Raw genomic sequence first — 20,071 nt, forward strand, 5'->3', positions numbered from 1 at the left:
ATCTTCCACTCTTCCTTTACTTGCTTGCAGGACGTGCATGTAATCCCCAAGCATATCGAGCACGTATCAGTAAACTTACGTGGAAAGCCTTTACCCTGGAGAGACTGTCGGATAAATTTTAGTTATATACTCTACAAGTTCTTTAAAATCTCATTTTACAAAGTTCTATTGGTTGAATTTTTGCTTTTGCAGTAAATTTTGTTTGGAAAATATTATTGCGTGTTCAAGCACGGAAAGAGAGATACAGATTGATTAATTTGCTGTTGCTAATTAATGCAGGTAGCCTTGAATATTCTAACAAAGGCGCTGGTGGACAGAGCAAACAACAGAGTCATTTTTGCTGAATCCAATGAAGATTTTATTGATGTTCTCTTCAGTTTCTTGACAACACCCATGGGAACAATCGTTAGACTCGTCCATAAATGCTTATAAACAGTGGGGATGGGTAGCATGAACAACTTGTATGAAAGCGTTGAGAATATTGACGTGCAGCTATTCCACGCCGAAGCATGTAAAAAAAAATGAGGCTAAAGCTCAACGCAGGAGCCTGAAATTAGAAACCATTAAAGATGAGCCGTCGGTGTGCTTTCTTTGCAGTTCACAGAATTGCACTGTGTATGATCTCAGTCACTACAGGACTACTAGTTGAAATTGTTATGCTGGGAGTATTTGTTAAAGGGATGACACGACTTGTAGTAGCAGTCTAGCAGATGAATTACATGTAATGCCTCCTTCAACTAAAGCAAGCCTTTCTTTTACTTTCAAATGCATGACTCATGGATGCGAGCATTATTAAGGAGGGCAACCTTAGCAATGGAGTAGATGAGGTACTTTCCTATCTCGTAATTCTCAAAGATAATGTAGTCTAATGAGATTCATCCATTATACGATCATTCTGTTATGTATGTGGCCTATGCCCTCTTTCAGGTTTTGAAATTGCTCCAATGCTTACTGCTATCAAAGATGCTTTTGATGGATACTTTTTTGAAGTAGAATGCAGATCCTGATAAACTGCACATAGAAGATTTTGATCAGGTTAGCTATGTCAAATCTAGAATCAAACGACGGGGATCAAATGAGAATAGGAAAACCACATTATGCTTGTGATCAGCAAATCAAAGAATATGGCGTGTTATGCAGAAGCAAGTAAAGATTCTATTGATTTGCTCTTCAGTTTCCTTACTGTTCCACTAGGGTACATTGTAGAGAAATGCCCAGCATAAACCATTTATGAACTTGATGCCAAGCAAATCCTGAAGTCAAATAAGCACACAAGGCAATGCTTATCAATCCCAAGCTTTCCTTCGAGTTTAGCTATCAAAATAATGCCATTGGCATCAAGTCCATTTGGCATTCCTTTGAATCACTTCTCACTCTCGTGGATCCTACATCAAGCACTACAAAAGCTGCAAGAGGAGGATTCATGAGCAGTCGGACATTGTTATACAGTAATTAACAATATGATCATAACACCAATTTCCCCTACCTTAGGTCTGTCTATTCTGAAAAACTTGAAAGTGCCCTTTTATGATGTTATAAATTGCATCGTAAACGTAGGTAGAGAAGAGGTAACGCAATGCAACATATTCTACAAATTTAGTCCACTTCATTGATCATTCTGTAATCTGTATCGTGATTTCAAAGCATCATGCCATAAGAATTATGGTCTTCATTACAGGCTTTTGCGTATATTGGTGGCTTTTTTTTGTGTCAAAATCTGCTTTACCAGCGCCTTTCTTGATCTCATTGCAGAATCTTGAGAACATCAGCGGTTTGTGTTATTTTACTTTATTTAACCTTAGTTGGTGTCTCATTTATCGTACAAACATATGCATGATGCGTTGTGATTATAATCTTGAATAGTATATAAGACATTAAATAAAAGCCTTTTGTAATCGTGAGCAAGTATCTATGACATTTCAAGGCTTTTGTGATAAGTTTCTCTAACAATACCAACTTATCATATGCTAATCTTAAGTAAAAATGAAGAACAGGGTGTCTGCTTTAGTGCTCAGTTAAGTTTTCCCAAGAGAACATTACAATGTCCTATGATTTTGAAGTAGCAAGAAATTTCCAGGAAAATACATGAATTTCGACATTTACAAGAGACAAACGCAATCCAATCTTTAGATGCAACGATCAGCATTAAATTGCAAAGGTACATTGCCCTTTACAGAAGAATAGTGTATGTAGTAACTAATGTATTAGAGTTTAAATTAGATTAAATTATCTTATTCACAACATCCAAGTGTTGTTTTGACAAAAGAAAAAAAAAAAAAAAATATATATATATATATATATATTTTTTTTTTTTTGACCACAAGGTATCATAGGGAGGACCCCAACTGTGGAAGACAACTTTAAACCCGTATCACAACCTATACTAGAAGTCCCCGCTCGAACCGAGAGGCACATGTTCTCCCAACAAAGGCGACTTCCCTGCGACTCGAACTGGGGAGCAAACCCAATCAAGCCACTTAAGGGGACTTCATTGCCGGTGGAGCCAACATTTTGTTGGTAAAGAAAATATTTTTTTAGTGTCAAACAGTACGGCTTATTTAAAAGTTATAAATATTTATTTAATTTTAAAACTTCTTTTAAAAAATTTTGTTGGTATTTAATTTTATTTTAAGAGCATTTGAGAATTTAATAATTTATTTTATCTCTATTAATAAAAACTCAAAGTTTATACTTTTGAAAAGAGAAATTAGAGACTTTTTTTTTAAAAAAAATTAAATTATGTCTAATGTCGTTTATTTATAATACATTCTTATTTTATTTATTTCATAATATATTAGAATAATTTTATAATCTTTAATAAGTGTTTGGAATCAAAGTATCTATCTTTCTCTATCAAGTGCTTCGCAAGTTTTAGTAGAATGCTAACGGGCTTAGGATTAAGAAAATTGGGCCCAGTGAAATTACTTTGATGTTTCCTATGTGGCCGTACATATTGGAACATTAGGCCTTGCTCGTAATGTCCGCAATTCAGATTCACGAAGGATGGATGAGGGGACCTCGGTGCGTTAATTTGGTTACTGCGGCACAACAAGGAATCCGAAATTCGTGCTATCACGTCCTCGTTCAGCCACCGCCGCGTTCCACACCCCAAATATATATATTTATTTATTTATTGATTTGTTGTAAAACTATTTCATTTACAGAAACTCCATGCATCATACAGTCAAACTAACTCAAATCCCAACCGAAAATTTGGAAACACTTGTAAAGCCTCAATAAAAAGGCCTCATCAGTGATCACTATCTTCACTTCCACGCTAATCGTAACTCATTTCTTTTTTTTTTCTCTCCCTCTTAAACGTCGCATTTTCAAACTTTCACTCTCTCTGTTCGTGGCTTAAAGGTGTTAGGTACAGCTTTGAATATTTTAATCCATCGCCTTAGCGTCCTAACGCTTAATGCCACGTAAAGTATTCAACTTTATGCTAATAAATTATCCATTATTCAAAGCTTTTTAATTTCACCGTATCTGCACAATTTGCTGAGCGAGCAATCAAATTTGGTACTAATCTTCTACTGAGTTTCTTTGCCTTTAAGCCCATTTTGTAAATTTCCAGAACTTTTGTTCTCTGCTTGAACTAGTTTCTGTTCTATTTAGCGACGGTTATAGCTAAGTTCTCAACTGTTTTGGGTAGCTCTTATTTTCCTCTTCTTTTAGGACGTTGATTTTTGTTTTTTGTTTTTCGGTTTTCCCTCGCTGTGTTCTTCTTTTTTGAAATTATCTGTTCTAACGTGGGTTTTTTCGTTTTAAACTTTTTTATTTTTATGAAGGTGAATGGGAAGAGTTGATTAGGTTTTGATTGGTCTTCTTGGTGGGTTTGTGAGATGGAGTTTTTTTATTCCTTGAGAGTGAAAAGGCAGTATGCAAGTATTTGGTTCTGGGTATTTTTGGTACTCTTGCTAAGCAGTAGAGGATTATCATCGGATTCAAATTACTTGATTGGACTTGGGAGCTATGATATCACCGGACCGGCTGCTGATGTTAATATGATGGGTTATGCTAACATGGAGCAGATTGCTTCTGGGATTCACTTCAGGTTGCGAGCTCGCACATTCATTGTGGCAGAGCCACAGGGGAACCGGGTAGTGTTTGTTAATCTTGATGCTTGTATGGCCTCACAAATTGTCAAAATTAAAGTGATTGAGAGGTTGAAGGCTAGGTATTTATATTATCATCTCAGTATATTTTTTATCTTGTGTTGCAATATTTGCATATAAAGCTAATCTTGTATGGAATTGGAAGTAGGGACATTTTTATTTTTGAAATAATAATTTCATGTTGTCTTACAAATACGGCAACAATTTGATGCGTGACTATTTATGTTGTGAGCTTGGCTTCTAATACCACTTGTAGATTGATCTGGTAGTAAAATAATGTTGGGTTATCAAATTGGCAGGTATGGGGATCTGTATACTGAAAAGAATGTTGCCATCAGTGGTATTCACACACATGCTGGTCCGGGGGGTTATCTCCAATATGTTGTGTATATTGTGACATCTCTTGGATTTGTTCGCCAGTCATTTGATGCCCTTGTAGACGGTATTGAGAAAAGTGTTTTACAAGCTCATGAAAATCTACGCCCTGGATCAATTTTTGTGAATAAGGGTGAGAGAAACAACTTCTATGCTTCTTTGCATTCACGACCGGATATATAAGGGATCTCACTGTTTCTACGTAATTATGTAACTTGGAAGAAAACAAATGCAAAGGAAAATTCAACAATCATCTATATTACTATGTTGCAAGATGAAACTTATAGTTTGGTTTTCTGCTTCCTTCTTGACTTCTATGCATTCTCAATGGAAATATAACTTCTAACAATCAGAAAACTTGCTGTATTTTTACATTTGGAGTGCAGCAATGATTGCGTGGTGCATTGATAAAAGTAGTTATTGCATCTTTACTATTTATTGGTATATGAATATCCATATTCTAATGGAGATGTTGTGCTTTCAATTTGCAGGAGAGCTCTTAGATGCTAGTATAAGTCGCAGTCCTAGTGCTTACCTTAACAATCCAGCATCCGAGCGTGGCAAGTATAAGTACAATGTTGATAAAGAAATGACTCTTCTGAAGTTTGTAGATGATCAGTGGGGTCCAGTGGGGAGCTTCAATTGGTTTGCAACTCATGGAACATCTATGAGTCGCACAAACTCTTTGATTAGTGGGGACAACAAGGGTGCTGCTGCGCGATTTATGGAAGATTGGTTTGAGCAGAGTAATGCGGGAGACTCATCTGCTGATGAATTAGTTTCAGAGGGAATTCCCCGGAGAGTTTCAGACATAATTTCAGACTTTCGTAATAATCGTAAGTTACTTTCTGTTTGGTCATTAAATCTCAAAAAGTTGTTGCATTTACTTAATGAATTTCCGATGCAGATCATGAGTTACTGGAGCTTGCTGCATCATTCCAGTCACCCCCTGGTAAGGCAGCAACTAAGATTCTGAGTGTTGCTCGACGTGTCAGGGGTATTCTCAGGGAGGCTGAGAAGCCTGGATTTGTATCTGCATTTTGTCAGTCCAACTGCGGCGATGTTAGCCCAAATGTGCTTGGAGCATTCTGTATAGATTCTGGGCTACCTTGTGACTTCAATCATAGTACCTGTGGTGGGAAGAATGAGATGTGCTATGGCCGTGGACCTGGGTATTTAATTCTCTTTGTGCTAAGAATCTTTCCAGCTTGGCATTCTATCATTCGACTCTGAATACTAACTTACTGTAATTATCTTGGCAGTTACCCAGACGAATTTGAAAGTACACGTATTATTGGAGAGAGGCAATTTAGAAAAGCTGTAGATCTTTTCAATAAAGCATCCGAAAAATTAGAAGGAAAGATTGACTATCGTCACAGTTATCTGGACTTCTCCCAGCTTGAGGTGACAATTCCTAAACAAAACGGAGGATCAGAGACAGTAAAAACATGCCCTGCTGCTATGGGGTTTGCATTTGCTGCAGGAACAACGGATGGACCAGGAGCATTTGATTTTACCCAAGGAGATGACAAGGTAACATATAATTGTTTTATTCATGGATTTAGAATTGTTCTTTGTTGCCTGCCTGTTTTTCATGTTTAAAGTTTACTGTGATGCTATGTCAGGGCAATCCTTTTTGGAGGCTGGTACGCGACTTACTTAAAAAACCAGATAAGGAACAAATTAATTGTCAGTACCCAAAGCCCATCTTACTCGATACTGGTGAAATGAAGCAACCATACGACTGGGCAGTAAGTCCCATTCCTGATTGGATTTGATCCAAAATGAGTAGACTAGAATTTAATAATTTACCATGTTCCAATAATAGTTAAATTAATTCCTTCCAAGCTAAGGCATCTGAAAATTGAGTAATTTTAGGCGGATTAGATTCTTATTTCATGAATTCATTTTCAGCTTTTACCGCTGCATTGGTCAATGTGATCCTCTATGTATGGTAAAACACATTTTGCAGGGATGAGGATGAGTGGCAAATTGATACTTGTGTGATTTTCTTTCTGCAATATCGATACTCGTACTTATTAAACTTAGTTTGTTCGTGATCTTTGCAGCCTTCAATACTTCCAATTCAGATCCTCCAAGTAGGGCAGCTAGTCATTCTTAGTGTACCTGGAGGTATTACCTTCCCTTGTTTTTTGTTTGCCTCTCATCTAAGGCTAATGTCATACTAAGATTTTTCCCCCCATTTTCTCAATAAAAAACCAATTTAATTTTGAGTGAGAAGCTGCAAGTGTTACTTTACCATTTAGATTCAAAGCAAGTCTGGGATGAGGATGAGTGACATAAGGCCACAACATATATATGTATTTTATGAGCAATAATAAGAAGAAATACCATCATACCTCCAACTAGAAATGCTAACAAATCTAACTTTTAACACATCTGTTTAGGTCCATGTGTTAATCATTTTGTATCCTAACAGAGTTTACAACAATGGCTGGGAGGCGACTTCGTGATGCTGTGAAGACGGTGGTCACTACTACTGGTGAATCCAATAGCAATGTTCATGTTGTTTTAGCTGGCTTGACTAATTCCTATTCACAGTATGTGACTACCTTCGAAGAGTACCAGGTGCAGAGATACGAGGTCAGTACTTGGTTTATACCACCAACATGCTTGAGTAATTATCTTCCACAATTGTCATAGCACTAAGTACAACATACTCAATGAATTCATCAATTGCTCCATCTGCAAAAGTTATTATCTGTTATGACATACTTATCTTTCTCTCGGAGATGGAAGAATAGAACAAAGAACGGATTGTTGGCCGCATGCCAACGCCATACATATCTGGTTACCAAAATACTTTTTTGCTGCCTCAGGGTGCCTCCACACTTTATGGTCCACACACGCTCAGTGCCTACATTCAAGAGTTCAAGAAGCTTGCAAGTGCTCTTCTCAGTGGCCAACCTGTTGAATCGGGCCCACAACCCCCGGATCTCCTGGACAAGCAGATAAGCTTTCTTACACCAGTTGTGATGGACTCCACGCCTATCGGTGTCAATTTTGGGGATTGCAAGTCTGATGTTCCTCAAAACACTACCTTCAGGAGAGGTGAAATGGTGACTGTCTCCTTCTGGTCAGCTTGCCCGAGAAATGATCTCATGACTGAAGGAACATTTGCCCTTGTTGAGATTCTCCATGGAAAAGATATTTGGGCCCCAGCTTATGATGATGATGATTTCTGCCTTCGCTTCAAGTGGTCTAGACCTTCAAAATTAAGTGCCCGAAGTATGGCAACAATAGAATGGAGAATCCCTGATACCGCTCCTCTAGGTGTGTACAGAATACGTCATTTTGGGGCAGCAAAAAGCTTGTTGGGATCAACTCGCCATTTCACTGGTTCATCGAGTGCTTTTGTGGTAGCATGAGAAGAACCTTCATACTGTTATGCGTTGCATTTTCTAAAGATTGTGGTATATGTATAATATTACATATTTGATGTTGAATTGGTGTAGCTCGTGTTTGTCTGGTTACTGATATAACAGAAGATAACTTCGGGTTGGTGAGTACTACGAAACTAATATCTGATTCTAAAAGACGCCTCCTTCTCCCTGATTACGTGGTTTTGTAAATATAATGCTACATGAACAGAAGTAATGTAGCTGGTTGTTATATTTGTTTATTAGTTTTAAAATAAACAACACACAATTATCAAGTAAAATCAGCATAACATTGAAACATTCTTATAATAATATTAACAAATCTCTACTTAAAAAAAAAAAAAAATCTCACATGACGTACGGTTGACTCATTATTTGTTTAAAAAGCAATATGTGTGTGTGTGTGTGTGTATATATATATATATATAAAGAATATTAAAAGACATGCAGTTGACTATGAAGGAACTAGGGAAATAAACAACTCATTAATAGTTTAATAAGCAATAATTAAGAGAAAAACCAAACGACATGCGGTTGACACATTAAAATAACAGTTCAACAATGAAATTACAAATATACCTAAAAAAATAATCTCACGAAAAGGATCGTCAAAAGAGATTACAGGTTCGATTCATTGCACAGCTGATCTGGGCATTTAATCGTGGACTCGATTTTCGCTTACTCAAAATGGGCCTCACAGACTTACAGTCCGGAGAAAATCTAAATACACTTCATGACCTGCTAAAAACATCCATAATACGATTGAAATTTCAGCTTGTTTATCCAAACAACATATCCAATATACAAGTGGGGTTCATTTAGTAGCACCCAATAGCTAAAAGTTTAAAACAGTTTCCACGATCATTTCAGGGGAAACACAGAAGCAGAAGCTGCAGTTCTGTGCTCGTCACCGTTGTCGTTCAAATCTTGAAGCTACCGCAGTTAACTCCGGCATTAGAAAAATGTCGGTGCAAGAGTACCTAAACAAGCACATGCTCTCTCGCAAAATTGAAGACGCCGTCAACGCCGCTGTCAGAGCCAAATCTCCCGATCCCGTCCTCTTCATCGTATTTTCGTCTTCTCATTATTAATATCATCATCAAATTTTCTCAATCTAATTTCCTTTCTAATTTTTTTCTATTTAATCTTAATCACAGTCTAATCACATGCGAAAAGCGGTTCCGTCAGTGATAACGAAGATTAAAGCAAGGCAAATTTTGGACAGCCGAGGAATTCCAACAGTTGAAGTTGATTTATTCACTCATAAAGGCATGTTTCGAGCTTCGGTCCCTAGCGGTGATCCCTCCGGAATGTAAGTTTCACTTTCATTATTCTTTTCAAAATTCAAACATAATCATTTCATTTATTTTTGTGAGAATTTCCATAAACGTCTTGTGCATATACATACATGCAATATTTGCCAACTTGAACAAAAATTCTGGTAAAGAAATGTAAATTCAGTTGTCACAGACCGTTTCTTTTTTTGTGGAGAGATTCAAGTGTTGTGGCTTTTAACTTTACGCAACCAGTATGTAAAATCTTTAATTTATCTGACTTTCAATTGTATCCATTTTTATTTTTTCTGCTAGAGTCTATAGGAATATCTTATATGTAATTGTAACGTTTGGAAATTCGAACAAAGTTGTTGGTTCAAAAAACATAAAATTCAATTATCAAGATCTGGATTTTTTTGGTTAGTATCTCAACTAATGTGTCACCAATTAAGGACGATCATATATTTAGTAAAATCTGAATTTATTATCTTGCCGTATTGTGTTGCTTTGAAACTTTGCATGCGTAGCATTACTCATTATGAAGGCCACAACTATTAATCACTACTTGTTAAGTATATGTTTGATAAATATTAATTCCCAAGTAAAAGTGAGTGTTTACCAAGTACTTTAGTTATGGTGCATTGAAAATTAAGTAGAAGATTACAAATATTTCTTAAAATGATTTTATTTTTAGTTGGCACATGGCGTTATCCTGTTTAAAAATCATTTAATTAGTGTTGAGTGTTAATCTAGGTATGAAGCTTTGGAGTTGCGCGATGGTGACAAGGGGACCTATCTTGGAAACAGTGTGAATAGAGCCATTAAGAACATTAATGAGAGAATATCAGAAGCATTGGTTGGTATGGATCCAATCCTTCAGTCTCAAATTGATCAAGCCATGATAGACTTGGACAAAACAGAAAAGAAGGTATATTTTCCAATGCAACCCAAATTATGGTCAGTTATTTTGTTAGCATGCCTAATTTTGGTGGTAATGTATGATACTTGTCAAAACATCATATAAATATTTAAACACTTCAGACTCAAATTAAAGGCGTTATGTTTCCTTGCTTGCATTATCTTACAGGGTGAACTCGGAGCCAACGCTATTTTAGCTGTATCAATTGCAGCATGCAAAGCAGGAGCTGTCGAAAAGGAGGCATGAACTTCTGTCAATAAGAATCTTTAATATTTTCACCTGTTTATTGTGAAAATCAGTGTGCTTTTCTGAAAGATCTGACTATGGAATTAATTACCAGGTTCCACTGTACAAACATATTGCTGATCTTGCTGGGAAAACCAACCTGACTCTTCCTGTCCCTGCCTTCACTGTAATAAGTGGTGGGAAGCATGCTGGGAATAATCTGGCCATTCAGGTATAGTTGTTAATGCTTCATTGTATTTTGTTTTGTCCAAATAAATTGTATTAAATCTTCATTGGGAGCATATGATAGCTTCTAAATAAATGTGTGAAAACTTTTTCATGTTATTACATGTCTGAAATGTTACTGAATCAATTTGATTTGAAATCATCAGGACATCATGATTCTCCCGATAGGAGCAAGTAGTTTTGGGGAGGCATTGCAAATGGGTTCTGAAACCTACCATCACTTGAAGGTGATTTATTATTCTTTTCCACTGAATTGTTTGGTCTTGGGATTTCATTTTCAAATGTAACAAGTACCTCAAATGGCTTAAACATGAAAAAGGAAACCAAGAGATATTGTTTTGCATCTTTATGCTGAAATTCTTCAGTATTACAATTATTTGGATGTACATTTCAACATTTTGTTTAAGAAAGAATGAACCTTTACAGAGATTTTAACCATATGTTATAAATTGACTATGTATTATTGCTTCCATTTGCTTAAATGGTCAAGCCAATGTTCTGCTTCATACAGTTTAGCCACTATATATCTGCTCTCTCTGTTGATCTTTTGCAACAAGATCAGATTTCAACCTCCTTTATTTTGATTACTGACCTAAAAAGGGCAGGCTGTCATTGCAGAAAAATATGGTGCTCACGGATGTAATGTTGGTGAAGATGGTGGTTTGGCTCCAAACATCTCTAGGCAAGTTTTCTTTCTATGATGTTTGTTGTTGGTAGTTTCTGTCTTGTTAGGCAAATGATTCCACTCTTCCCATCATGACTTTCCAAAAGGTTAAAGGTTCATGCATGTTTCATTTTTTTTTTCCCTCCCTATTTTGTTGATTCATACTGTAACTTTTGGCAGTATAAGAGAAGGACTGGATCTTGTTAAAGAGGCCATCAACAGAACAGGGTATAATGAGAAGATAAAGATGGCTATTGATGTTGCTGCTACTGATTTTTGCAAAGGTGAAGAATTCCTTCCTCCAAATGGTCGGACTGCAAAAGTAGCATGCACAATATATATAGTTTCATTTTTCACTTTAGAAGCAAGTAATGGTGCTATTAGTTGATATGAAAACTCGTAGTATATTTTCACCGGACGATAGTCCACATCAATACATCATCTGCTTGCTCCTACAATTTTTCTAACTTGGTTTTCACTACCTAGGATATGATTTTGTCCATGAGTAGCTTGCTTGTTAACAACGAATGATTTTCTTTTGACTACTGGATGATACAGGCACAAAGTATGATTTAGACTTCAAATCTCCGAACAAGTCTGGGCAAAATTTCAAGTCAGGAGAGGATATGATTGAGATGTACAAAGAACTTTGCGCTGGTATGTCAGACTCTCACAATATGTTTTCCGTTCTTCATATTTTCTAAAATATTAATGTTCTTCTCTTTCTCCTTTTCTGTGGTGCTAAGATTACCCAATTGTATCCATCGAGGATCCTTTCGACAAGGAAGATTGGGAACATACTAAGTCTGTTCTTCAAATTTGTCAGCAGGTTTGTTCTTTGTTTCATTGCTAAATAAATCATGAAAACAATGGCTTAGTTCTTGCTGTTTGGCTCTAAGACTGCTAGAGTGACTTTGCAGGTAGTTGGAGATGACTTGTTGATGTCAAATCCAAAACGTATAGAGAGAGCTATTCATGATTCCACTTGCAATGCTCTTCTCCTCAAGGTATCCATCTAATCTTTGGATGAAATGTAACAATTTCTTTGTCTTGGGCTTGTTTTGTCGTAGTGCTGCCGAAGTGGCCTTTTTTTTTAATAACCCCTAAATTTCTTTCTTTATGTTATTTGTTAAAAAGTTCCTTATGGTAAAAAAAGATATGTGATTTAAGGACAACGAGAGAATGCATCTTTTGCAAAATGCTTTTAAACTCCGATCAGCTAAGGATAACATTTGTCTAACATCCACCAAGCAAATCTTGATGCCTTTGATGGTCTCATTTCAGATAAATCAGATAGGAACAGTAACAGAGGCCATTGAAGTGGTCAAGCTGGCAAATGATGTTCCCTGGGGAGTGGTGATATCTCATAGATCTGGGGAAACTGAAGATTCTTTTATAGCTGACTTATCTGTTGGCCTCGCCTCTGGTCAGATCAAAGCAGGTGCTCCTTGCAGGGGAGAGCGTCTTGCAAAGTACAACCAGGTCTGCTTTCTGATCATCACCTTTCACTTCTCTTCCATATTATGCTTCTGCTTCCTGACTTGGGTTGATAAACAGCCAAACGTTAATTATATAATAAATTTCTCATGTTTTTAACACCGTGCAATTTCTTGTAAATAAAAGGCCACTTTTTTTTTTTTTTTTGCAGTTGCTCCACATTGAGGAAGAGCTTGGTGATCATGCAATTTATGCTGGTGAAGATTATAGGCAGTGTTTGTGATCCTATCAGATTATATACCGGCACTTACCCTTTTGATTTTTCTAGCCTTTGATAATCATCTTCACTTTTCCAATTATTTGGCCTTTTTTCTTTTTTTCTTTTTTGGGGTTGTAACATGCTTCCTTTGTCCTTTATTTTCTTTGCTTTTTCTTTTTCTTTTGGCTTTTCCCTCTGTTGGAGAAATATGTAGATACATTGAAGAAGAACATGCAGCTGTGAGAACAACTTCCAGAGAAGCTTGACAATTTGACCAAAAGAAAAGCGCAGAAAAAAATTTAAAAAAAGAAAAGAAAAGAAATGTGCTTGTTCACAGAGCAAAAGCCCCTTGTACCATAGCAAATCATTTTAATTACTGGTTATCTTTGTGGCAAAGTGTGGGCAAAAATAAAAGTAATCTAATGCGGTTTTCATTTTTATTTTTCAAATTTAGTTCTGTCAATGTTTCAAAAAGATGTGGACATGTGCATATGGTGACTACTGTTATCTTGATAAACCTACGTTGGGTAGGAATCAGGCGGAAGAGGTTCTTGCTTCCTTAAATTATCAAAACATAGCTTTTTCGGTAAATAACAAAAGAAGTAACAAGGTATAATAAGGAGAGGCTCCTACGGGCTTGATAAGGTGTGGAATAAAAATTTTATTGGGCTTTTCCTCGCCGCTTTTTTTTTTTTTTTTTTTCCCAAAGAAATTAAAAAATTATAATAAGGAGAGGAGTTATAATTAAAGTCCGAATCAAGGTTGATATAGTAATCAACCAAAATTTAAGGAAACTATGGTAATTACAGCTTATCTGTCAACCAATACCTACCAACTCATTGTATCAGGTAAGATACAATTACACAGCACCAAGATCATGAACCAATTAGCTAGCAAACCTGGAATAACAAACAAGTTCACTAACTTTGAGAGATCATATGGAAATTTACGGAAATGGTATAAAATTAAGAATCAATTTACAAAAAAAAGTCTTATTTGTCAATTTTCTTAACAAAAGAAGAAATAGCATTTTGAGTGAGTCGATGTTTATCGGTACACATTGTCTTATCACCGAAAAAAAAAATCTCCATTGCCATTGTGGATCACGACAGATACGGTAGGCCGGCCATCTTGTTGGGGGCCGAAGTACTCTTTTTATTACTAAAACAAGAAGGTTTTTAAATGGGCTATTTGTAAGTTAACCTTAATTTTGAAACAATTTTGTAAATTTCCTTTTTGCCTTTTACCCTAACTTATAAATTTTCAACAAGCAAGTTAGTTAGAATTTATGCAGCAGTTCAAAGCCAACAAAACAAAGGCAACATAACAAAGAACTCTTCTCCAATTTTACCTCCTTTTAAGAACTTAAAATACTTTTACTAATAACCCTCTTTCTTTTTCTTCTCCTTTAAGATCAGCCATAGCTTTCTTCCTTTTTCACCCATCAAACTCGCCTCCAAAACGCTAACCATCACTAAATTAACCCACCACCTTTCCTCCACCTATTTATTGCATCCCTTTTTATTTTGTTTTCCGTTCAAAAAAAAACATGAAAGCTCCTTTCAGTTCCATGCAAGCACCAAAATATGGCAGTTTTTTCACACTCGGTCTTATTACAATATGGTATTCATCAAATATTGGAGTCATATTACTTAACAAATACTTGCTTAGCAGTTATGGATTCAAGTACCCAATTTTCCTCACATTGTGTCACATGATGGCTTGTTCTTTGCTGAGTTACGTTGCTGTGGCTTGGCTGAAAGTGGCACCAATGCAACACTTAAAGTCTCGAAAGCAGTTTTTTAAAATATCTGCTCTTGGGATTATCTTTTGCTTATCTGTTGTGGGTGGCAATGTATCTTTGAAGTACCTCCCGGTGTCGTTTAATCAGGCTGTGGGCGCCACAACGCCGTTCTTCACGGCGGTTTTGGCTTATCTGATGACCCTCAAGAGGGAGGGCTGGCTTACTTATGTGACACTCGTTCCTGTTGTTACTGGCGTTATCATTGCCAGTGGGGTAATAAGACTTATAACCTTCTTAATTATTGCATATATTATGATTTTTAGTGATTGTTATTTTTATTGTTTATTTGGGGAGTAAATATGGATTGAGATTTTATTGTTGTGGAATGGAATCACTACTCATAAAAGTTAGAGCTGTTTTTGTCAAATCTTAAATATCAGCCGCCACGTGTTGCGTAGGGGGTCAACGTGTGGTGTGACACTGGTGCTCGACAGCCCAGCCACATCACGTATGGATGTAGTGCTGCGCTTTGATGCTACGAGGAAATATGGTTGGCCCCTCAGCAACTGGCTATAGCTTTTAGCTCGATGGTAACGCCTAATCGGCTAATCCCAACACCAAATTTCACAATTAACCGAAGCACAGTACTTCACAAATTGTTTTTGACATTTCTCAGGCTTTTAATCCTTATTAGTTTTCTCTTCTACATTAGCTTTGAATGTTCACGAGTTAATTTCATATGCTGATAACTGAAGAACGGTGAACAAATTACATACCGGTGAAACTTGTAAGCGTAAACATTGAACTGGCTCTTTTGTGAATGGACTCTGTTCGCTCGGTGGCATTACATCGAAAAAGAAATATTCCTTTATGTTTTTTGTTATTCAAATGATGGTGTTATCTAGTGACCTTGTTGTTTCCTCTTACCGGGTGAAGGGAGAACCAAGTTTTCATCTATTTGGATTCATAATGTGCATCAGTGCCACAGCAGCTCGAGCACTCAAGACAGTCCTGCAAGGGATTTTGCTCTCCTCTGAAGGGTATCGGATTTCTTTAAGCTTAGCCACTTGAAATCTGAACATTTTCTGCATGTAATTCTGTTACTTATGATTGTGTGCTTTGGTTGATGTCTCAGAGAAAAGCTTAATTCGATGAACCTTCTCATGTACATGGCTCCAGTAGCTGCTATATTCCTTCTTCCTGCTGCACTAATAATGGAAAAAGATGTAGTTGGGATCACAATTGCACTTGCTAGACAAGATGTGGAGTTCTTATGGTATCTGATGTTCAACTCCTCACTTGCATATTTTGTCAATTTGACCAATTTCTTGGTCACCAAGCACACCAGTGCCTTAACTCTTCAGGTAATATTTCTCTGAATTTAGTTCAATCAAAATACATCATTTTAGGACCTACTAAGTGCGTTTGACTTTCAGGTTCTTGGAAATGCAAAAGGAGCCGTTGCAGTGGTTGTATCAATTCTTATATTCAGAAATCCGGTATCTGTAACTGGTATGGCTGGCTACACTCTCACAGTAATTGGGGTCATCCTCTACAACGAAGCCAAGAGACAGAGTAAATGATCTTCGCCAGTACATGTGTAGGAATTAACTTAGACAATATTAATTCATTTCATCCACATTGACGAAAGCGACAGTATACCTTGATCGATGTTGAAAACAGAGAAACCTTAAGCAAAAGGACATAGCACTAGGCTGTGTTCTCAGTTTGAGGAATATCAGCAGATTTTGTTTCAGGGAATTTTTTGCAGGAGAACGCTGGATTTTGTCCCTTCATATTACCCTTCATTAAATCTTTTTTTTGAGGTTTATTTATTTATAAGTTATGAATTAATTTGCTTGCAACCATTGTGTTCTGTTCATAAGGGCTGAAGTATCACAGTTATTATTTCGGCAATACATGAGAATTTTTCGTTGAAGTGTCCATTTTACCTGTTCCTACGAAATTGCAATCTTCGGTTAACTGAAAAACTGAGCAGCGGTGTCAAAACTCAAAACGATGTGTTAATCAATTCAATTAAATTGATCAGCAAGTAATTACATTGTGAAATGTACGAAATCAATCAGTATCGTCCATGTGAACACTCTGTCACCTAGTATGATGCTATATTTTATAACTCTGCCGTTGTTACGCAAACAACCAGAATGGTTCATTCTTGATAAATTTCTGAAAGTTTCAAGTCAATTAAAGCCTACTCTTCAAAGCAACAAGGACAAAGGAATTGATTACATGTACAACAGTAGGATAAAAAAGCCAAGCACATGAAAGGAGTTTTTAACAATCTACCGAACTACAAATGCTTGGTTTTCCAACATGAAGATTTACGAGAAACATTCTAAAAGCAAACTTAAAATATAGGAGTAACTTGATTCAACAAAATGCCATAGCCTACGTGCCAAATGACACTTAAACTTGAGGCTTGGTCTCATCCTCATCTTCTTCTATCTTGGGTGCCAAGTAGAATCTAATATAACCCATCTCAGCAATCTTGTATTCGACCACAACTGGCAATTCTGAGGATAGGCTGATAGTAACAGTATTCGACAGTGGAGTAGCCCTTGTGAATGAATTCATGTATCTCAGAGCAAAAGTCAATGACACTGGCTCATGCATTTCAATTATTGTTGCTTCTTCTGGCTGCAAAATTTTCACCACAAAAGCACGAAAGCAAATAATATATCAGATCCAGCATTTTGCTCAAAATACAGAATCAAGATAGATATTTACACCGGTGCATAAAAAACTAGCACAGGAAAATACCTTGTCTACTGTAGTATTTTGCCTGAGCACAATATTAGCAGTTCCAATATCACCTCTGGTAGAGAACTTCACACCCTCCTTTGTGACAGAAATCACGACTGATCATGTTCATCAACCCAGAAATTTAGATTTATACAAAACTTTGAACAAGAATGAAAGACCTTCAAATCTTGCAAACACAATAAGACAGTACCTGTGTCACCAATGCTGGCAAGATCTTTACAAATTCTAGCAAACTCAGCTGAAGGCATCCTTACAATGGCATGGTATTCAGCCTCCGGTATACCAAGATGCTCACTATCAATGTCCATCAGTTTCATCTCAAAATCAGCAATCTTATCTTGAGCTACAATTCAATCCATCCACCCATTGCCAAATGAATGGCAAACAAACATGTCAGTTTGACCTAACATGAAATGCTCACAACACTAAAACAAAAAAGAAATCTTGCTTCATTTGATCTGTTATGCTTTGGACACATCAACTATTAACAAAGTAACAAGCTACATTCAATCTTGAACAGAGAAAGATTCACAAAGAACAGCTAAAAACAGAGGTGAATTTGAGACTCAGCAGCCAGCTTACTTCCGCAAACCACACCCCTTGATCAAAGCTTTACTTCACTCAGCAATTCATACAAATCTAAACTAGAGATTTGTAACAGCATTAACAGAATTTTAATCACTAGAGCAACAGAATCAAATTTGAATTGATTGACGTCCCTTTTACAAACAAATAATAGTAAAGCAAATGAACGCCATTATACTCTTCATCTTTCATTTATAGTGGAAGTAAGTGGAAACAGCAAAAATGTTACAAAAAAAAGTTATATAATCGACCACTTTTGCATCCCCAACTCTTGAAATAACTAACATGAGTCAAGAAATTGCAAGGACATATTTATTTATACATCAAAGGCTCAAATTCAAACAGAGGAATATATTCCTTATAAAAGCAGATACTCGCCAAAATTGAAGTCACCCAGGACGCAAATCAATAAGACAAAAAAAAAACCTCAATTTGACACCAAGAAGGCAAAACTAAACTCTAATGAACATACAAATAATAATAATAATAATAATAATAATAACAACAAATAATTATAATAATATCACCTCACAAAAACGAAAAAAAAAAACCAAAATAAAAAAGCGAACTTACTGGGACTTTCAAACATGAAAGTAACGGTATCGCTGCCGTCGTCGGCCTTGAGAGTGATGATGTCATCGTTGCCAGCACACTTAAGCATCTTCGACACGTTATTGAGATTCATTCCCATAGAGATATTCCGGTCACAGCGGTAGTGCTCGAAGCCTTCCGATCTGAGCAGCAGGGCCACCAGCGCCACGTGGCTGGAGTCCATGGCTTGAAGAGAGAAACCGGTGGCCGAGCAGTCAAAGTTGGCATCGTTGACCAGCTCCTTGATGGCCTCCAGCACTTTCTTGAGAAGGGATCCTTGAACTAGCCTTAGCTCAAGCATTTTTGCTGCGAGTTTCTTGGGAAATTAGGGTTAGGGTTTGAAAGATAGAAAGGGAAAGCTTGAAGAAGGGAGTTTAAGGCTTTGGACTTATATTTGAGGGAAAGTAAATAAATTGGCGGGATGGGTTCCCGCTAAGCCTTTTTCCAAAGGCGTTGATCCAGTGCGGTAAAGCTTATAACACTAGCTACACCAAACCAATTATCTTTTTATAAGCAAAATAGTTTTATGAAAAACGCATTTCCGTAACTTTATGGGTTAAAAAACAGTGTTCTTTTTTTTTTTTATATTTCGGAAAATTAATGGATAAGTCTGTTTAACATGCGTGCTTCTATTACAAATCTTTTAAATGCAAAAATGATTATAGAATTCGATATTCAAATTATATTTTAATATATTAAAAACAATAATTACGTATTCCGTATTCTAAAATTATATACTGAATTTTGCTATAACCTCCATACCAATAATTAAAATTGCCACCATATTATAGAAACCCAATGGTTTAACTCACCATTAATAAAATGACTAATTATAATAAAATTATGTGAGTCATACAGTAAATTCATCTAATTAATGAAATTATGTCGTCGGCTTATACAGAAATTTATTATTATGCTATTACTCATAAATATTGTATGGCTTCGATACCTAACATATGTGATATTCTTTTAAATGTTCAGTGTTATTCCGAACTATGTGGGTCTATGATCCACACATTATTTTTTAAATAAATGTGTCATCGCATTAGAAATATTATATATATATATAAGAATAAACTTTCATGAAAGAAAATTAAAGAAGATAATACAATTATTGCGGAATATGCAGTCGTCTTAACTAACATGTGAGCTACATTATTGAGTATTGATGTCGAAAGTCACATTTATTTTGTCATTCAATTTGTGTGATGCCAATGTGTAACAATCCATGGAAGTGTAGTTAAACTGGGTGTGAAATTGACATACTATAATTTAAAAAGCATTTTTAAGAAATCATAAAATTCATTTTTTATCGGACAGTAAATATTTTAAAATACGAAATAAAATTCTTCTATAATGTAGATACTAATTAAAAAATTAGAATAAATTCAAACAAATACTGGTTAGGGTATCTATGGTGCAACATGAGAGAAAAAATTTATGTAAAAT

At 36.1% G+C, this 20,071-nt stretch overlaps 4 protein-coding genes across 5 annotated transcripts; 3 read left to right on the top strand and 1 right to left on the bottom strand.

Moving 5' to 3' along the window:
* The first annotated feature begins 2,992 nt into the window (after positions 1-2,992).
* Positions 2,993-8,023, top strand: LOC18035146 (neutral ceramidase 1). Of its 2 annotated transcripts, XM_006424925.2 has the most exons (10): positions 2,993-3,522; positions 3,792-4,180; positions 4,418-4,626; positions 4,985-5,329; positions 5,401-5,665; positions 5,756-6,026; positions 6,119-6,244; positions 6,563-6,626; positions 6,934-7,097; positions 7,334-8,023. In XM_006424925.2, the coding sequence occupies exons 2-10, from the start codon at positions 3,846-3,848 to the stop codon at positions 7,880-7,882; spliced, it is 2,328 nt and encodes a 775-aa protein (XP_006424988.1). In that variant the 5' UTR covers positions 2,993-3,522; positions 3,792-3,845; the 3' UTR covers positions 7,883-8,023. The 2 variants fall into 2 exon arrangements, with proteins under 2 accessions (XP_006424988.1, XP_024034867.1); XM_024179099.1 differs by lacking the exon at positions 6,119-6,244.
* A 703-nt stretch (positions 8,024-8,726) lies between these two features.
* On the top strand, positions 8,727-13,371 carry LOC18033672 (cytosolic enolase 3). Its single transcript, XM_006424927.2, has 13 exons — positions 8,727-8,961; positions 9,052-9,206; positions 9,922-10,096; positions 10,256-10,327; positions 10,428-10,544; positions 10,705-10,785; positions 11,164-11,240; positions 11,403-11,506; positions 11,781-11,879; positions 11,969-12,051; positions 12,143-12,229; positions 12,507-12,704; positions 12,871-13,371. Exons 1-13 carry the CDS (start codon positions 8,857-8,859, stop codon positions 12,940-12,942), a joined length of 1,425 nt encoding a protein of 474 aa, XP_006424990.1. The 5' UTR covers positions 8,727-8,856; the 3' UTR covers positions 12,943-13,371.
* A 966-nt stretch (positions 13,372-14,337) lies between these two features.
* On the top strand, positions 14,338-16,571 carry LOC18035086 (probable sugar phosphate/phosphate translocator At3g11320). Its single transcript, XM_006424928.2, has 4 exons — positions 14,338-14,935; positions 15,599-15,702; positions 15,798-16,026; positions 16,099-16,571. Exons 1-4 carry the CDS (start codon positions 14,468-14,470, stop codon positions 16,243-16,245), a joined length of 948 nt encoding a protein of 315 aa, XP_006424991.2. The 5' UTR covers positions 14,338-14,467; the 3' UTR covers positions 16,246-16,571.
* A 323-nt stretch (positions 16,572-16,894) lies between these two features.
* On the bottom strand, positions 16,895-19,024 carry LOC18034274 (proliferating cell nuclear antigen). The gene is made up of 4 exons (XM_006424929.2): positions 18,605-19,024; positions 17,637-17,789; positions 17,444-17,541; positions 16,895-17,320 (listed from the first exon to the last, which is right to left on the bottom strand). The coding sequence occupies exons 1-4, from the start codon at positions 18,921-18,923 to the stop codon at positions 17,090-17,092; spliced, it is 801 nt and encodes a 266-aa protein (XP_006424992.1). The 5' UTR covers positions 18,924-19,024; the 3' UTR covers positions 16,895-17,089.
* Between the last annotated feature and the right edge of the window lie 1,047 nt (positions 19,025-20,071).

This window comes from Citrus clementina, unplaced genomic scaffold (assembly GCF_000493195.1).
Source record: "Citrus clementina cultivar Clemenules unplaced genomic scaffold, Citrus_clementina_v1.0 scaffold_8, whole genome shotgun sequence".
NCBI lineage: Eukaryota > Viridiplantae > Streptophyta > Magnoliopsida > Sapindales > Rutaceae > Citrus > Citrus x clementina.

What these genes read in the sequence shown, in the direction of transcription:
- LOC18034274 (XM_006424929.2), bottom strand. Translation starts at nt 18,923, where the DNA reads ATGCTTGAGCTAAGGCTAGTTCAAGGATCCCTTCTCAAGAAAGTGCTG. An exon ending in TTTCATGTTTGAAAGTCCCA is followed by an intron (nt 17,790 to 18,604) that starts GTAAGTTCGCTT and finishes ATTGAATTGTAG; the next exon opens with CTCAAGATAAGATTGCTGAT. An exon ending in TGCCAGCATTGGTGACACAG is followed by an intron (nt 17,542 to 17,636) that starts GTACTGTCTTAT and finishes GAACATGATCAG; the next exon opens with TCGTGATTTCTGTCACAAAG.
- LOC18035086 (XM_006424928.2), top strand. Translation starts at nt 14,468, where the DNA reads ATGAAAGCTCCTTTCAGTTCCATGCAAGCACCAAAATATGGCAGTTTT. An exon ending in GCGTTATCATTGCCAGTGGG is followed by an intron (nt 14,936 to 15,598) that starts GTAATAAGACTT and finishes TACCGGGTGAAG; the next exon opens with GGAGAACCAAGTTTTCATCT. An exon ending in CCAGTGCCTTAACTCTTCAG is followed by an intron (nt 16,027 to 16,098) that starts GTAATATTTCTC and finishes TTTGACTTTCAG; the next exon opens with GTTCTTGGAAATGCAAAAGG.
- LOC18033672 (XM_006424927.2), top strand. Translation starts at nt 8,857, where the DNA reads ATGTCGGTGCAAGAGTACCTAAACAAGCACATGCTCTCTCGCAAAATT. An exon ending in TGGACAAAACAGAAAAGAAG is followed by an intron (nt 10,097 to 10,255) that starts GTATATTTTCCA and finishes ATTATCTTACAG; the next exon opens with GGTGAACTCGGAGCCAACGC. An exon ending in GTCTTGCAAAGTACAACCAG is followed by an intron (nt 12,705 to 12,870) that starts GTCTGCTTTCTG and finishes TTTTTTTTGCAG; the next exon opens with TTGCTCCACATTGAGGAAGA.
- LOC18035146 (XM_006424925.2), top strand. Translation starts at nt 3,846, where the DNA reads ATGGAGTTTTTTTATTCCTTGAGAGTGAAAAGGCAGTATGCAAGTATT. An exon ending in TTCAGACTTTCGTAATAATC is followed by an intron (nt 5,330 to 5,400) that starts GTAAGTTACTTT and finishes TTTCCGATGCAG; the next exon opens with ATCATGAGTTACTGGAGCTT. An exon ending in ACCAGGTGCAGAGATACGAG is followed by an intron (nt 7,098 to 7,333) that starts GTCAGTACTTGG and finishes TTGCTGCCTCAG; the next exon opens with GGTGCCTCCACACTTTATGG.